This window comes from Ahaetulla prasina, chromosome 5 (genome assembly GCF_028640845.1).
Source record: "Ahaetulla prasina isolate Xishuangbanna chromosome 5, ASM2864084v1, whole genome shotgun sequence".
Lineage (NCBI taxonomy): Eukaryota > Metazoa > Chordata > Lepidosauria > Squamata > Colubridae > Ahaetulla > Ahaetulla prasina.
This window is the reverse complement of record NC_080543.1, coordinates 136408879-136421553: the sequence shown is the minus strand read 5'-3', so window position 1 is coordinate 136421553 and position 12675 is coordinate 136408879. Positions and strand designations below refer to the sequence as shown.

General features: G+C 47.9%; 1 protein-coding gene across 2 annotated transcripts in view; it reads right to left on the bottom strand.

The window, feature by feature from the left end:
- Positions 1-12377, bottom strand: part of TNFSF11 (TNF superfamily member 11) — a 29033-nt gene extending 16656 nt beyond the window's left edge. Inside the window, exons 1-2 of one of the 2 annotated variants that reach the window (XM_058184722.1) lie at positions 12129-12377; positions 3975-4142 (exon numbers count right to left, since the gene is read on the bottom strand). In XM_058184722.1, coding sequence (XP_058040705.1) covers positions 3975-4142; positions 12129-12368 — 408 coding nt within the window. In that variant the 5' untranslated portion in view covers positions 12369-12377. Of the gene's footprint in view, positions 1-2649; positions 2766-3974; positions 4143-12128 lie in introns of those variants that run through there. The other variant, XR_009155300.1, reaches the window with a different exon arrangement.
- Between the last annotated feature and the right edge of the window lie 298 nt (positions 12378-12675).

Below are 12675 nucleotides of genomic sequence, written 5' to 3'. Positions count from 1 at the left end.
CTTCTTTTTATTAAACTAGGCATACCCAGTTCCTGCAACTGTTCTTCATATGTTTTAGCCTCCAGTCCCCTATTCATCTTTGTTGCTCTTCTCTGGACTCTTTCTAGAGTCTCCACATCTTTTCTACATCATGGCGAACCAAAACTGGATGCTGTATTCCAAGTGTGGCCTTATAAAGTGGTATTAACAATTCACGTGATCTTGATTCTATCCCTCTGTTTATGCAGCCCAGAACTATGTTGGCTTTTTTGGCAGCTGCTGCACACAGCTGGCTCGTATTTAAGTGATTGTCCACTAGGACTCCAAGATCCCTCTCACAGTGACTACTATTGAGTGTATCTTCTTAAAGAGGTATCTTCTTTGGGAATATATATTAGAAGGAAGACAGTTGAGTTGCTACACTTCCTGTAACCCCACCTCGTTCTTCTCGAGGAAACTCATTAGAAACCCGGTGAGAATCGCACTCGAAACAGGATGCTCTGGTTTAAGAGACAGATGCCAAGTTTCCTTCTGCCAATCTGGTCAGGTGTTTCTAAAATGGATGTGGTTTGTAATGCTGAGGAGGTATCAAACTTTTGATTTTGGGGCCTCAAAGAGTTGAGAGAACCTGCAGAGAATGTCTCCTTTCAAGCAATCCTGTCTTGAAATCTTCCCAACTTGTATGATGTTCTTGTTCTTATTCTCCAAAGCCCCAGAAGGCCAGACAAGGAACGATGAATGGAAACTGAACAAGGGGAGATTCAACCTGGTAATAAGGAGGAATTTTCTCTTGACCGTGAGAACCATCAACCCATGGAAGAGAAGTTGCCTTCAGAAGTTGTGGGAGCTTCATCATTGGAGGCTTTCTAGAAGAAACTGGACTGCCATTTGTCAGAAATGGTATAGGCTAGGCGTCAGCAACCTTAAACACTCAAAGAGCCATTTGGACCCATTTCCCACAGAAAAGAAAACACTGGGAGCCACAAAACCCTTCCCATGCCTGACTATTTCTTGAGCGGCCACAAAACTAACATGTAGTTGAATTAAATGTTCTGTTTTCTTCTGAAACTTAACTTTAATTGGATTTATCCATAGTTGGCCTACCGGGGGTTGAAAAGCTCAATAAATCGTATGCCGGCATAGGATAGTGATAGTTATGGTTGTGATGCATATTTTGATGGTGGTGGTTGTGATGCATATTTTGAGTGACAGGGAGCCGCAGCAGAGGGGTGAAAGAGCCACATGCGGCTCCAGAGCCTCAGGTTGCCGACCCCTGGCATAGGGTCACCTGCTTGAGCAGGGGGTTGGATTAGAAGACCTCCAAAATCCCTCTCACAGTGACTACTATTGAGTGTATCTTCTTAAAGAGGTATCTTCTTTGGGAATATATATTAGAAGGAAGACAGTTGAGTTGCTACACTTCCTGTAACCCCACCTTGTTCTTCTCGAGGAAACTCATTAGAAACCCAGTGAGAATCGCACTCGAAACAGGATGCTCTGGTTTAAGAGACAGATGCCAAGTTTCCTTCTGCCAATCTGGTCAGGTGTTTCTAAAATGGATGTGGTTTGTAATGCTGAGGAGGCATCAAACTTTTGATTTTGGGGCCTCAAAGAGTTGAGAGAACCTGCAGAGAATGTCTCCTTTCAAGCAATCCTGTCTTGAAATCTTCCCAACTTGTATGATGTTCTTGTTCTTATTCTCCAAAGCCCCAGAAGGCCAGACAAGGAACGATGAATGGAAACTGAACAAGGGGAGATTCAACCTGGTAATAAGGAAGAATTTTCTTTGACCGTGAGAACAATCAACCCATGGAAGAGAAGTTGCCTTTAGAAGTTGTGGGAGCTTCATCATTGGAGGCTTTCAAGAAGAAACTGGACTGCCATTTGTCAGAAATGGTATAGGCTAGGGGTCAGCAACCTTAAACACTCAAAGAGCCATTTGGACCCGTTTCCAACAGAAAAGAAAACACCAGGAGTCACAAAACCTTTCCCGTGCTTGACTATTTCTTGAGCGGCCACAAAACTAGCATATGTAGTTGAATTAAATGTTCTGTTTTCTTCTGAAACTTAACTTTTCTTAGATTTATCCATAGTTGGCCTACCAAGGGGTTGAAAAGCTCAATAAATCGTATGCCGGCAGGTGTCGAACATTGGCGGTTGTGATGCATATTTTGAGTGACAGGGAGCCGCAGCAGAGGGGTGAAAGAGCCACATGCGGCTCCAGAGCCGCATGGTTGCTGACCTCTGGTATAGGCTCTCCTGCTTGAGGAGTGGGATGGACTAAATGACCTACAAGATCCTTCCGTTATTCTGTAATCTGTTGTAGTTGTGCTTTCAAGAAAACGATGAAAGGACTTCTCTTAATGACAGTACTAAGAGCTGGAAGGGACCTTGGAGGCCTTCTAGTCCCTTGTTTTGAAGGAAGAATAGGGTTTGTCATTCTCCATAGATTAGTTTAGTTCACAAGGCCACACTTGAAAGACGAGCGTTCTTTATATTTTACTTCCAATGTGAGGCTTCGGTATGATGCGGAAAGGGTCTAAGGCAGCAAAGCTGGCTGAGGAACTCTGGGAGTTGAAGTCCACAAGCCTTGAAGTTACTCAGGTTTGAGACCCCTGATCTGAGGCAATCCTGAAAGTTCCACCAACTTCCAACCTGGAGTAGACTAACCTTTTGCATTGCTCTCTGAAGAGCCTGCTTCATCCTTCGACACGATTCAGACAACAGCCTTGTCTCATGGTTGGCCAAGGTGGCTTCTGGCAGATCCACATTCCCCTGAAGTCTCAGGAAGGACCTTAAACAGTTGGTATCTTCTTCAGAAATTCGGTGTGGGTCCATCTGGAACAAATGATTCAAAAACAGCTAAGCGCTTTCAAGTCATACTTGTTGAACCCCAAAGATATAGAGCGACACTTAGCCCAGCAAAAAAACAACAACCGCAAACCCCAAATCTTTCTTTCAGAGTTATTAATCATGAATAGATGTAGAAGAAGAAATGGCAGAACCTGGGCTGGAGTTAAAAGAGAACAAAGCTTGGTATCCCTACGTAGCCACAAGCAGTCTAAATCTGGCCCCACTTCAGAGCTACTGGCTGTCATATAGCTCCAACCAGGTGTTAACCATTAGTCGAGAAGATTCCTGTCCATTGGCTGTTTAGCAATCAATCATAATTGGAGGCTTTCAAGAAGAAACTGGACTGCCATTTGTCAGAAATGGTATAGGCTAGGGGTCAGCAACCTTAAACACTCAAAGAGCCATTTGGACCCGTTTCCAACAGAAAAGAAAACACCAGGAGTCACAAAACCTTTCCCGTGCTTGACTATTTCTTGAGCGGCCACAAAACTAGCATATGTAGTTGAATTAAATGTTCTGTTTTCTTCTGAAACTTAACTTTTCTTAGATTTATCCATAGTTGGCCTACCAAGGGGTTGAAAAGCTCAATAAATCGTATGCCGGCAGGATAGTGATAGTTATGGTTGTGATGCATATTTTGAGTGACAGGGAGCCGCAGCAGAGGGGTGAAAGAGCCACATGCGGCTCCAGAGCCACAGGTTGCTGACCTCTGGTATAGGGTCTGCTGCTTGAGAAGGGGGATGGACTAGATGACCTCCAAGGTCCCTTCCAACTCTGTTATTCTGTAATCTGTTGTAGTTGTGCTTTCAATGAAACGATGAAAGGACTTCTCTTAATGACAGTACTAAGAGCTCGAGGGGACCTTGGAGGCCTTCTAGTCCCTTGTTTTGAAGGAAGAATAGGGTTTGTCATTCTCCATAGATTAGTTTAGTTCACAAGGCCACACTTGAAAGACGAGCGTTCTTTATATTTTACTTCCAATGTGAGGCTTCGGTATGATGCGGAAAGGGTCTAAGGCAGCAAAGCTGGCTGAGGAACTCTGGGAGTTGAAGTCCACAAGCCTTGAAGTTACTCAGGTTTGAGACCCCTGATCTGAGGCAATCCTGAAAGTTCCACCAACTTCCAACCTGGAGTAGACTAACCTTTTGCATTGCTCTCTGAAGAGCCTGCTTCATCCTTCGACACGATTCAGACAACAGCCTTGTCTCTTGGTTGGCCAAGGTGGCTTCTGGCAGATCCACATTCCCCTGAAGTCTCAGGAAGGACCTTAAACAGTTGGTATCTTCTTCAGAAATTCGGTGTGGGTCCATCTGGAACAAATGATTCAAAAACAGCTAAGTGCTTTCAAGTCATACTCGTTGAACCCCAAAGATATAGAGCAACACTTAACCCAGCAAAACAACAACAACAACAACAACCGCAAACCCCAAATCTTTCTTTCAGAGTTATTAATCATGAATAGATGTAAAAGAAGAAATGGCAGAACCTGGGCTGGAGTTAAAAGAGAACAAAGCTTGGTATCTCTACGTAGCCACAAGCAGTCTAAATCTGGCCCCACTTCAGAGCTACTGGCCCTCATATAGCTCCAACCAGGTGTTAACCATTAGTCGAGAAGATTCCTGTCCATTGGCTGTTTAGCAATCAATCATAATTGGACCTTCTCATGTAGCTTGGTCTTTCCTGCTCAACAATAGGTCTATCTTTAGCTATTAACAGTGCTCGCTCCCTATTTTTCTCTTTCAAATATCTAAAGAAAGACGGATCCTGGAAGTGATCGGAACCAGAACCACATTTCTAACAGATCAATTGTTCCAGATAACTAGGACTACAAAAACCACGGCACCATCCTACATGAAATTATCTAATGGGTTTCCTTTGAATTCTCTAGGGAGACCACACTAGGACTATTTACATTTGAGGAAAATACCATGTGTACGAGCAGTACGTTTGATTTGGCTAATCGATCTCTGGTAAGATTTGGGTCAGAAGTGGTGAGAGTGGCGGTGGTGTTAAGCTTTTGGTAGGTGGCTTTGTTGACTGACTGGTTGTATTTATAGCCTCCATGAGGCTCTCGTAACAGAGGGAGGGAGGGAGAGAGATAGAGAGAAAGGAAGGAGGAAGGGAGGGAGGGGGAGAGAGGGAAAAAGAGAGGAAAGAAGGAAAAAAGAAGTGGGGGACAGAGAAAGGAAGGAAGGCAGGAAGGAAGGATGAAAGAAAGAAAGAAGGAGGGCAGGAGGGAGGGAGGAGAAGAAGGAAGGATGAAAGAAGGAGGGGGAGGGAGGGAGGGAAGGGGGGAAGAAGGAAGGAAAGGGAGAGAGGAAGGAAGGAAAGGAGGGAGGGAGGGAGGAAGGAAGGAAGGAGAAGGAAGGATGAAAGAAGGAAGGAGTGAGGGAGAGGAGGAGGAGGAGGAAGGAAGGAGAAGAGAAGGAAGGAGGGAGGGAGAGAGGGAGGGAGGGAGGAAGGAAGGAGAAGAAAGAAGGAAGGAGGGCGAGAGGGAGGGAGGGAGGAGAAGAAGGAAGGATGAAAGAAGGAGGGGGAAGGGAGGGAGGGAAGGAGGGAGGGAACAAGGAAGGAAAGAGGGAGAGAGGAAGGAAGGAAAGGAGGAAGGAAGGAAGGAAAGAAGGAAGGAAGAAAGAAAAGAAGGAGAAGGAAGGAGAAGAGAAGGAAGGAGGGAGGGAGGAAAGAAGGAAGGAAAGGAGGGAGGGAGGGAGGATTGAAAGAAGTAAGTAAGTAAGTTGTCTTCTTCCAGGATATTTTTTTATCTTCCCAGTTTAGCTTAAACTATTCTGATTTCTTGCTTGTCTTTTCCACCCAGGTATAAACCAGGCCTGACCTTGGTTGCCTTTCTGAGATCAGACAGTTTCACCCGGGAGGTGGGGGCGGGTGGGGGGGGAGGCGCTTCCATCTGCCAGGTTTTCTTTGAATGCTAACAATATTTCAATGGAAAATCCCACAGGACGTTCCGTATATCCATCCCATCCCATCTGGCAACTGAAGCTCTTCTCCCGTTTTGAATGTTGAACTTTCTGCTGGTTTCAAGTTCACCGATAAAGCCTCTAGACAAAAGCCAAGGCCCTTGTGGCCTTGGGTTTTACCACAGCTGCCTCACTTCTTGGAAAGTTGTGTGTTTGTTAACTGCATGTGAAGAAGTCCAGATATCCCCTTGCTGGACTTAAAAAAAAACAACCCAGCCAGACTCAGTGCTTTCTCTTTCAAAATGTTGGATAACCTTCCCAGCGTCTTTCCAGTTTCCTTTGGCTTTTCTGCAATTTCAGAGAGACAATTTATACAATTTAATCCATCAAGGGTTCCAAATTCATCTCCCAGGCTTCTTCTATAGCAGTGGTTCTCAACCTTTATAGTGCTGCGACCCCCTTTAATACAATTCCCCATGATGTGGCGACCCCAACCGCAGAAGGGGAAAAAAAGTGGCAAACTGTTTTTTTGAATTTATCGCGCCTGAAGCCGTATTGGCTAGCGATCTGAACTGCTTGCGATTGCCTTGAGGGCGGAGGCATTAAAGCGGAGACTCCTCCCCTATTAAGTTTACCGCGCCTGAAGCCAGATTAGGCTAGCGATTGGGAGTGATTGCAGCTGGCTTGAGAGGGAGACATCAAAGCAAAGATTTCTCTCTTTTTCAATTGATCACGCCTGAAGCTGAATTCGGCTAACGATTTGAAGAGCCTGCAGCTGGCTTGTGGAGTCAACCATTGGAGCGCGATTCTTCGACTCACAAGTATACTTCCCATATTTCCGATGGTCTTAGGCGACCCCTGGCAAATCGTCATTCGACCCCCAACGGGATCGCTACCCACAGGTTGAGAACCGCTGTTCTATAGAAAAGGGGTCTCCAACCTTGGCCACTTGAAGACTTGTGGACTCCAACTCCCAGAATTCCTCAGCCAGCTTTGCTGGTTAAGGAAATCTGGGAGTTGAAGTCCACAAGTCTTCAAGCGGCCAAGGTTGGAGACCCCTGTTCTATAGCATGACAACCCATGAAAAGAAGGACCAGGGGTGACAGGATAGCAGTGTTCCAATATCTCGGGGGCTGCCCCAAAGAAGAGGGAGTCAAACTATTCTCCAAAGCACCTGAGGGTAGAACAAGAAGCAACGGGTGGAAACTGATCAAGGAGAGAAGCAACCTGGAACTAAGGAGAAATTTCCTAACAGTGAGGACAACTAACCAGTGGAACAGCTTGCCACCAGAACATGTGGGTGCTCCATCACAGGAGTTTTTAAGAAGAGACTGGGAGCTGCTTGACTGAAATCTTATAGGGCTTCCTTCTTGAGCAGGGGGTAGGACTAGAAGACCTCCAAGGTCCCATCCAACTTGGTTGTTCTGTCATTCTGCCTCTTCACCACTGATCCATTTTTCCTTCTCATCCTCTGTCTCATTCTCCTATCATGTAAGCTCAAAAATGGGGACTTCCTTCCTTCCTTCCTTCCTTCCTTCCTTCCTTCCTTCCTTCCTTCCTTCCTTCCTTCCTTCCTTCCTTCCTCTCCTCCTCCTCTTCCTCCTCCTCCTCTTTCTCTCTCTCTTCCTTCTTCCTTCCTCCTCCTCCTCCTCCTTCCTGCCTTCCTGCCTTCCTTCCTTCCTTCTTCTCTCCCTTCCCTCATTTCTTCCTTCCTCCCTCCCTCCTTCTTTCCTTCCTCTCTCCTTCCTCCCTCCCTCCCTTCTTCCTCCCTTCCTCACTCCCTTTCTTCCTTCCTTCCTCTGTCCCTCCCCCTTCCTTCCTTCCTTCCTTCCTCTCTCCCTTCCTTCCTTCCTTCCTCTGTCCCTCCCCCTTCTTCCTTCCTCTCTCTCTTCCTTCCTTCCTTCCTCTCTCCCTTCCCCTTCCTTCCTTCCTTCCTCTCTCCCTTCCTTCTTTCCTTTCTTCCTCCCTCCCTCCCTCCTTCCTTCCTTCCTTCCTTCCTTCTTCCTTCCTCTGTCCCTCACCTTTTTTTTCCTTCCTTCCTTCCTCTTTCTTTCCCTCCCTCCCTCAAATATTAAGACTGCTCTCATGTCTCCCCTGGTCCTTCTCTTCACCAGACTAGCCATGCCCAGTTCTTTCAACCATTCATTGTATGTTTTAGCCTCCGGTCCCCTAATCATCCTTCTTCCTCTTCTCTGCACACTTTCTAGAGTCTCAACATCTTTTTTTATAGTGTGGTGACCAAAACTGCATACAGGATTCTAGGTGGGATCTTACTAAGGCAAGAATCGAAGCTAAGGCCATGAAAACCATGTGCAACCTCCGATTCAGACAAATGCTCCTTTGATTCAGTCTGGAGTTGCTTAGCTGGTGCCCTCCAAGCATGCTTTATTTTGGCAATTGTACCCTACAATTAGTCTTCCCAACTTTGATGATCACCCAAAGTTGACTTCAACTTCGAGAATCGACCTTTGTCTCTCCGCTTCTTAATTTCACCGGGGAAAGTTAAAAAGATGCGGCCACGTTAATGCCTCAGTCAGATTCTGAGCCTTTCTTTTTTTATTTTTTCCAGTTCCTTGTTTTTAACGAAATGGGGACAACCAGGTCTCAACCAAATACTCTGCATTTAGCCCTGCCGTAAATACACAGAACGGAACTATGCTGGCTTTTCGCTGCTGCTAGCAAAATAAAAAAAGAGAGAGAAAGAGAAGAATAGAAAGAAAAATAGAATAGAATAGAATAGAATAGAATTTTTATTGGCCAAGTGTGATTGGACACACAAGGAATTTGTCTTGGTGCATATGCTCTCAGTGTACATAAAAGAAAAGATACCTTCATCAAGGTACAACATTTACAACACAATTGATGGTCAATATATCAATATAAATCATAAAAGGAAAGAAAACCATCCACAGCGTAAAATAATGCAAAATGAAATAAATAGAAGATGGTTGTATAATCTTGTAAGGGTCTCCTGCTTCAACAGGGGGTTGGACTAGAAGATCTCCAAGGAAGGTCCCTTCCAGGTTTGTGATTCTACAATGGTGTAAGGGTCTCCTGCTTGGGCGGGGGGGGGTTGGACTAGATGACCTCCAAGGTCCCTTCCAACTCTGTTAATCGGTTTAAAAATCATGTTCTCCAATGGGAAAATGCGAGAGAATTTTGAAGAGCATTGTGTTTAAGCATACAGACAGCACCTAAAAATGGGAATTTTTTTTTTTAAATTTTCGGAGTCATTTAAACTCAACAACAGCCACCTTTGTAGAATATTTAACATGCTTCGGTGCTATTTATCATGCCGGGAGGGACTATCCTAATCCTAACAGAGTCAGAAGGGACCTTGGAGGTCTTCTAGTCCAACCCTCTCGAAGTAACAGTAACAGAGTTGGAAGGGACCTTGGGAAGTCATCTAGTCCAACCCCCACACACCCCTGCTCAAGCAGGAGAGCCTATGCCAACTTGTCATTTCATCTGCCACAGTCACACAGGCATGCCAGCAACACACAAACGTTCACCCAGCCCAGAAACTTTTCATTTTCTTTCTCAAAAAATATCTGAAAAAAGAGAAACCTAAGCTGAGAACAGCTCTCTGTTGGAGGCGAAGAGGGGGGGGGGCGGCGAAATCAGCAAACATTAACTTTCAACTTCCTTTTAAGGTTCGGAGGTTTTTTTTTTGTTTGAAAGGCAAGAAAGCCATCTCAAGCAATGCAACAGGGTAATTTCCAACAAAACAAAACAAAACAAAACAAAACAAAACAAAAGGCAAGGCTTTTTCGCAACCCCAAATCTTAAACCGCAATGGAGGTTCCTCCGTCCATCCCCACAGTTCTCTCTCCCCTGCAGCAATTCCAATCCAGCGTATCTTCTCTATTGCGTTGCCCACAATAAACGGCTCTTCGTTTGCTAGGATGGAGCCGAGCTCTCCCCAAAATGAGAGAGGAAGGCATCTCTCTAATCCCTTGACGGAGGAAAAGAAAAACGTTATGTATCCTTTTGCCAAATTTAGGGGGAAGGAAAAAAAAAACTTTGAAGAGACGCCAGGCCACAAACGTCTTTATGCAGCCATCAATATAGGTCGCCTGAGCAATGGGCTTTCAGTCACGTGGGAACAGCCTGTGAGGAACTAACTATCAGGTAGCTCAACCACACTGGACAAGCTTTTTGGGAGTTAGCGATGACAATAGTTGGCTTGGCAGCCCTGACCAGAACTGGGATCTTGTCTGGGGTGGGGAGAATGACCTCCCTCCCTCCTCTTTAAAATCCCAGGGAGAGGCGGCTTTGCTTCTCAAAACACCCACAGCCTTGGCGTGTCATCCAGACCCCGAGTTGGACATGCATGGTTTCAAAGCCAGCTTTTTTTGTCTCCCTAAACACCCATTAGGTTATCCAGGGCTCCTCCGGACTCTCTTCTTCCCCGTGGCGTCTGCCTTAAAATCCCTTCCTCCCGGTTGCACTGGGCAAGCAAAACAAGGCTAAACCCTCCTAATCGAGATATAAAACTGATCTGCCCTACAGAGAGAGAGAGAGAGAGAGAGAGAGAGAGAGGGAGAGGAGAAGGAGAGGAAAGGAGGGGAGAGAGGGAGGGAGAGGAAAGGAGGGGAGAGAGGAGAGAGGGAGAGAGGAAGAAGGAGAGGAAAGAAGGGAAAGAGGGAGAGGGAGGAGAGGAGAAGGAAGGAGGAGAGAGGGAGGAGAGAGGGAGGGAGAGGAAAGGAGGGGAGAGAGAGAGAGGAGAGAGGGAGAGGAGAGAGAGAGAGAGGAGAGAGGGAGGGAGGGAGAGAGGGAGGAGAGGAGGAGAGAGGGAGGGAGAGGAGAAGGAGAAGAGGGAGAGGGAGAAGGAGAGAGAAGGAGAGGAAAGGAGGGGGAGAGAGGGACAGGGAGGGAGAGGAAGGGAAGGAGGGAAGGAGAGGAAGAGAGAGGAGCAAGGGTGAAAATATGCTCACTTTCACTTTGATTTCAAACCGAATAGAAAATACTCACACCTCCCGACTGAATTCACCCTGTCACTATCAACACTCAGCTACCCACAAGGTCGCACACACAAAAAATCCCCGGTCCCATCGTCCAGTTGTCCCACCGCACACCTCAGCAACTTAAACAGGAGCGTCCACTTCATTTCAGCCAGGCCCCTTAACTTCACCCAATCTAAACTTCCACTTTTTTCTTTCTTTCCAGTGTCTTCCTAACTGGAGGGAAGTGGTGAGGGGGGGGGAGGACGCCCCGTTTACTAAACTTAGCTGGCTGTGACACTTTCTGCGGGGGGGGGGGCAGGGGTGGTGGTGGCTGCCCCTGTTGGCATCCGAAAGAAAGCAGACAAAGTGAAGGCTGCATGCCACACCAACTCTGCCAACTAGTAGTAACTCTCCTTCACCTGGTTCATTGGTCCCTGGCTGGTCTCGGACACCCATCCCCCCACCATCCTTGCATCCCCCACCTCTTCCGATCATTCCCGGAGCTTTGCATCCCTAAGGAAGTTAGAACCAAGTGGGGAATCTTGAAGGGTTCAGGAAACAATACCCATCTGGGCAGTGGTGGGATTCAGCCAGTTCGCACCACTTCGGGAGAACCGGTTGTTAACTTTCTGAGCAGTTTGGTGAACTGGTTGTTGGAAGAAATCATTAGGGCAGAGAACCGGTTGTTAAATTATTTGAATCCCACCACTGCATCTGGGCCAACCGGGGAACACCAATCTGGCCCCAGCGGACGCAAAATTTGCAAAGCGAAGAGGAGAACTCTGCGAAATCTTCCAGGAAAAAAAGAGAACTTGGCGAAACTTAATCAAGGAGAAAAGCAACCTCGAACTAAGAAGACATTTCCCGACAGTTAGAACAAATTAACCAGTGGAACAACTTGCCTCCTGAAGTTGTGAATTCTCCAACACCGGAAGTTTTCAACAAGATTTTAGCACTCATTTGTCTGAAATGAGATAGGGTTTCCTGCCGGAGCCCGGGCGGGGGTGGGGGTTGGACTAGAGGACCTCCAAGGATCCCTTCCAACTCTGTTAATTCTATTCTAATCGGTGTGAAATCTGCGAGGACACCGCTTGGCAAAAGAGACGCGAAAATCCGCAAGGAAGGGGAAAAAGAATTCCGCACACAACGGACGCAACATCTGCAAAGAACTTCGCGAAAGAGGCGAAACTTTCCAGCACTTTGGAAAAGAAGAGGCGAAGTCCGGCAAGCCGGTGGACGAGCTCGGCTGCCCCCGGCCCCCGGTTTGAACAGATCTGGGGGAAGGCGAGGAGATCCTCCCGGAGAGATCCACTTGGGGCAAGGGAAAAAGGGACGGCGACCCCCTCCAAGCACCGGCGCCGGGATCCCTCCCTCCCTCCCAAATCCCAGCCTTTGAAGGCTCCGTCCGCGCCCGTCTCCATCATCCCCGCCTCACCTGCGCTTTGAAGTAGAGGAAGAGCGCCAGGCTGCAGATGACCTGGCCGAGCCCCAGCAGGACCAGGGCGGCCAGGAGGGCTCGGGAGGCGGACGGGGAGGCGGACGGGCCGGAGGCGAGCCCGGCCGGCTGCAACGAGGGCGAGGGGGCAGAGCCGCCCTCGTGCGCAACGGCGCCGCTGGTCCCCAGCTCCTCGGCGCCCCGCAGGTACTTGGAATAGTCTCGGCTGGCGCGCCGCATCTCCGAGCGCTCCCGGGGACCTCCGGCGCTGCCCAGGCTGAGCGGACGTCGCGCCCCGGGCCGGCCCTTTATCAACTCGGCCCGGCCCCGCCGCCCGGGGGCTTGGCTTCCCCCACCCATCCAACCTCCCACCACCACCCCCGGACGACTCCGCCTTTCCCCGGCGCCCGAGGCGAGGGAAGGGGCGCCTCCGGCCGCAGTTGGTACCGCAGGGAGACAAACACGCGCACCCCGAGGTAGCTGATGAAATGACTGGGAAAGATCCAGGCGAACCTAGGGGAGAGAAGAAGAAAGATAGGGAAGGGAA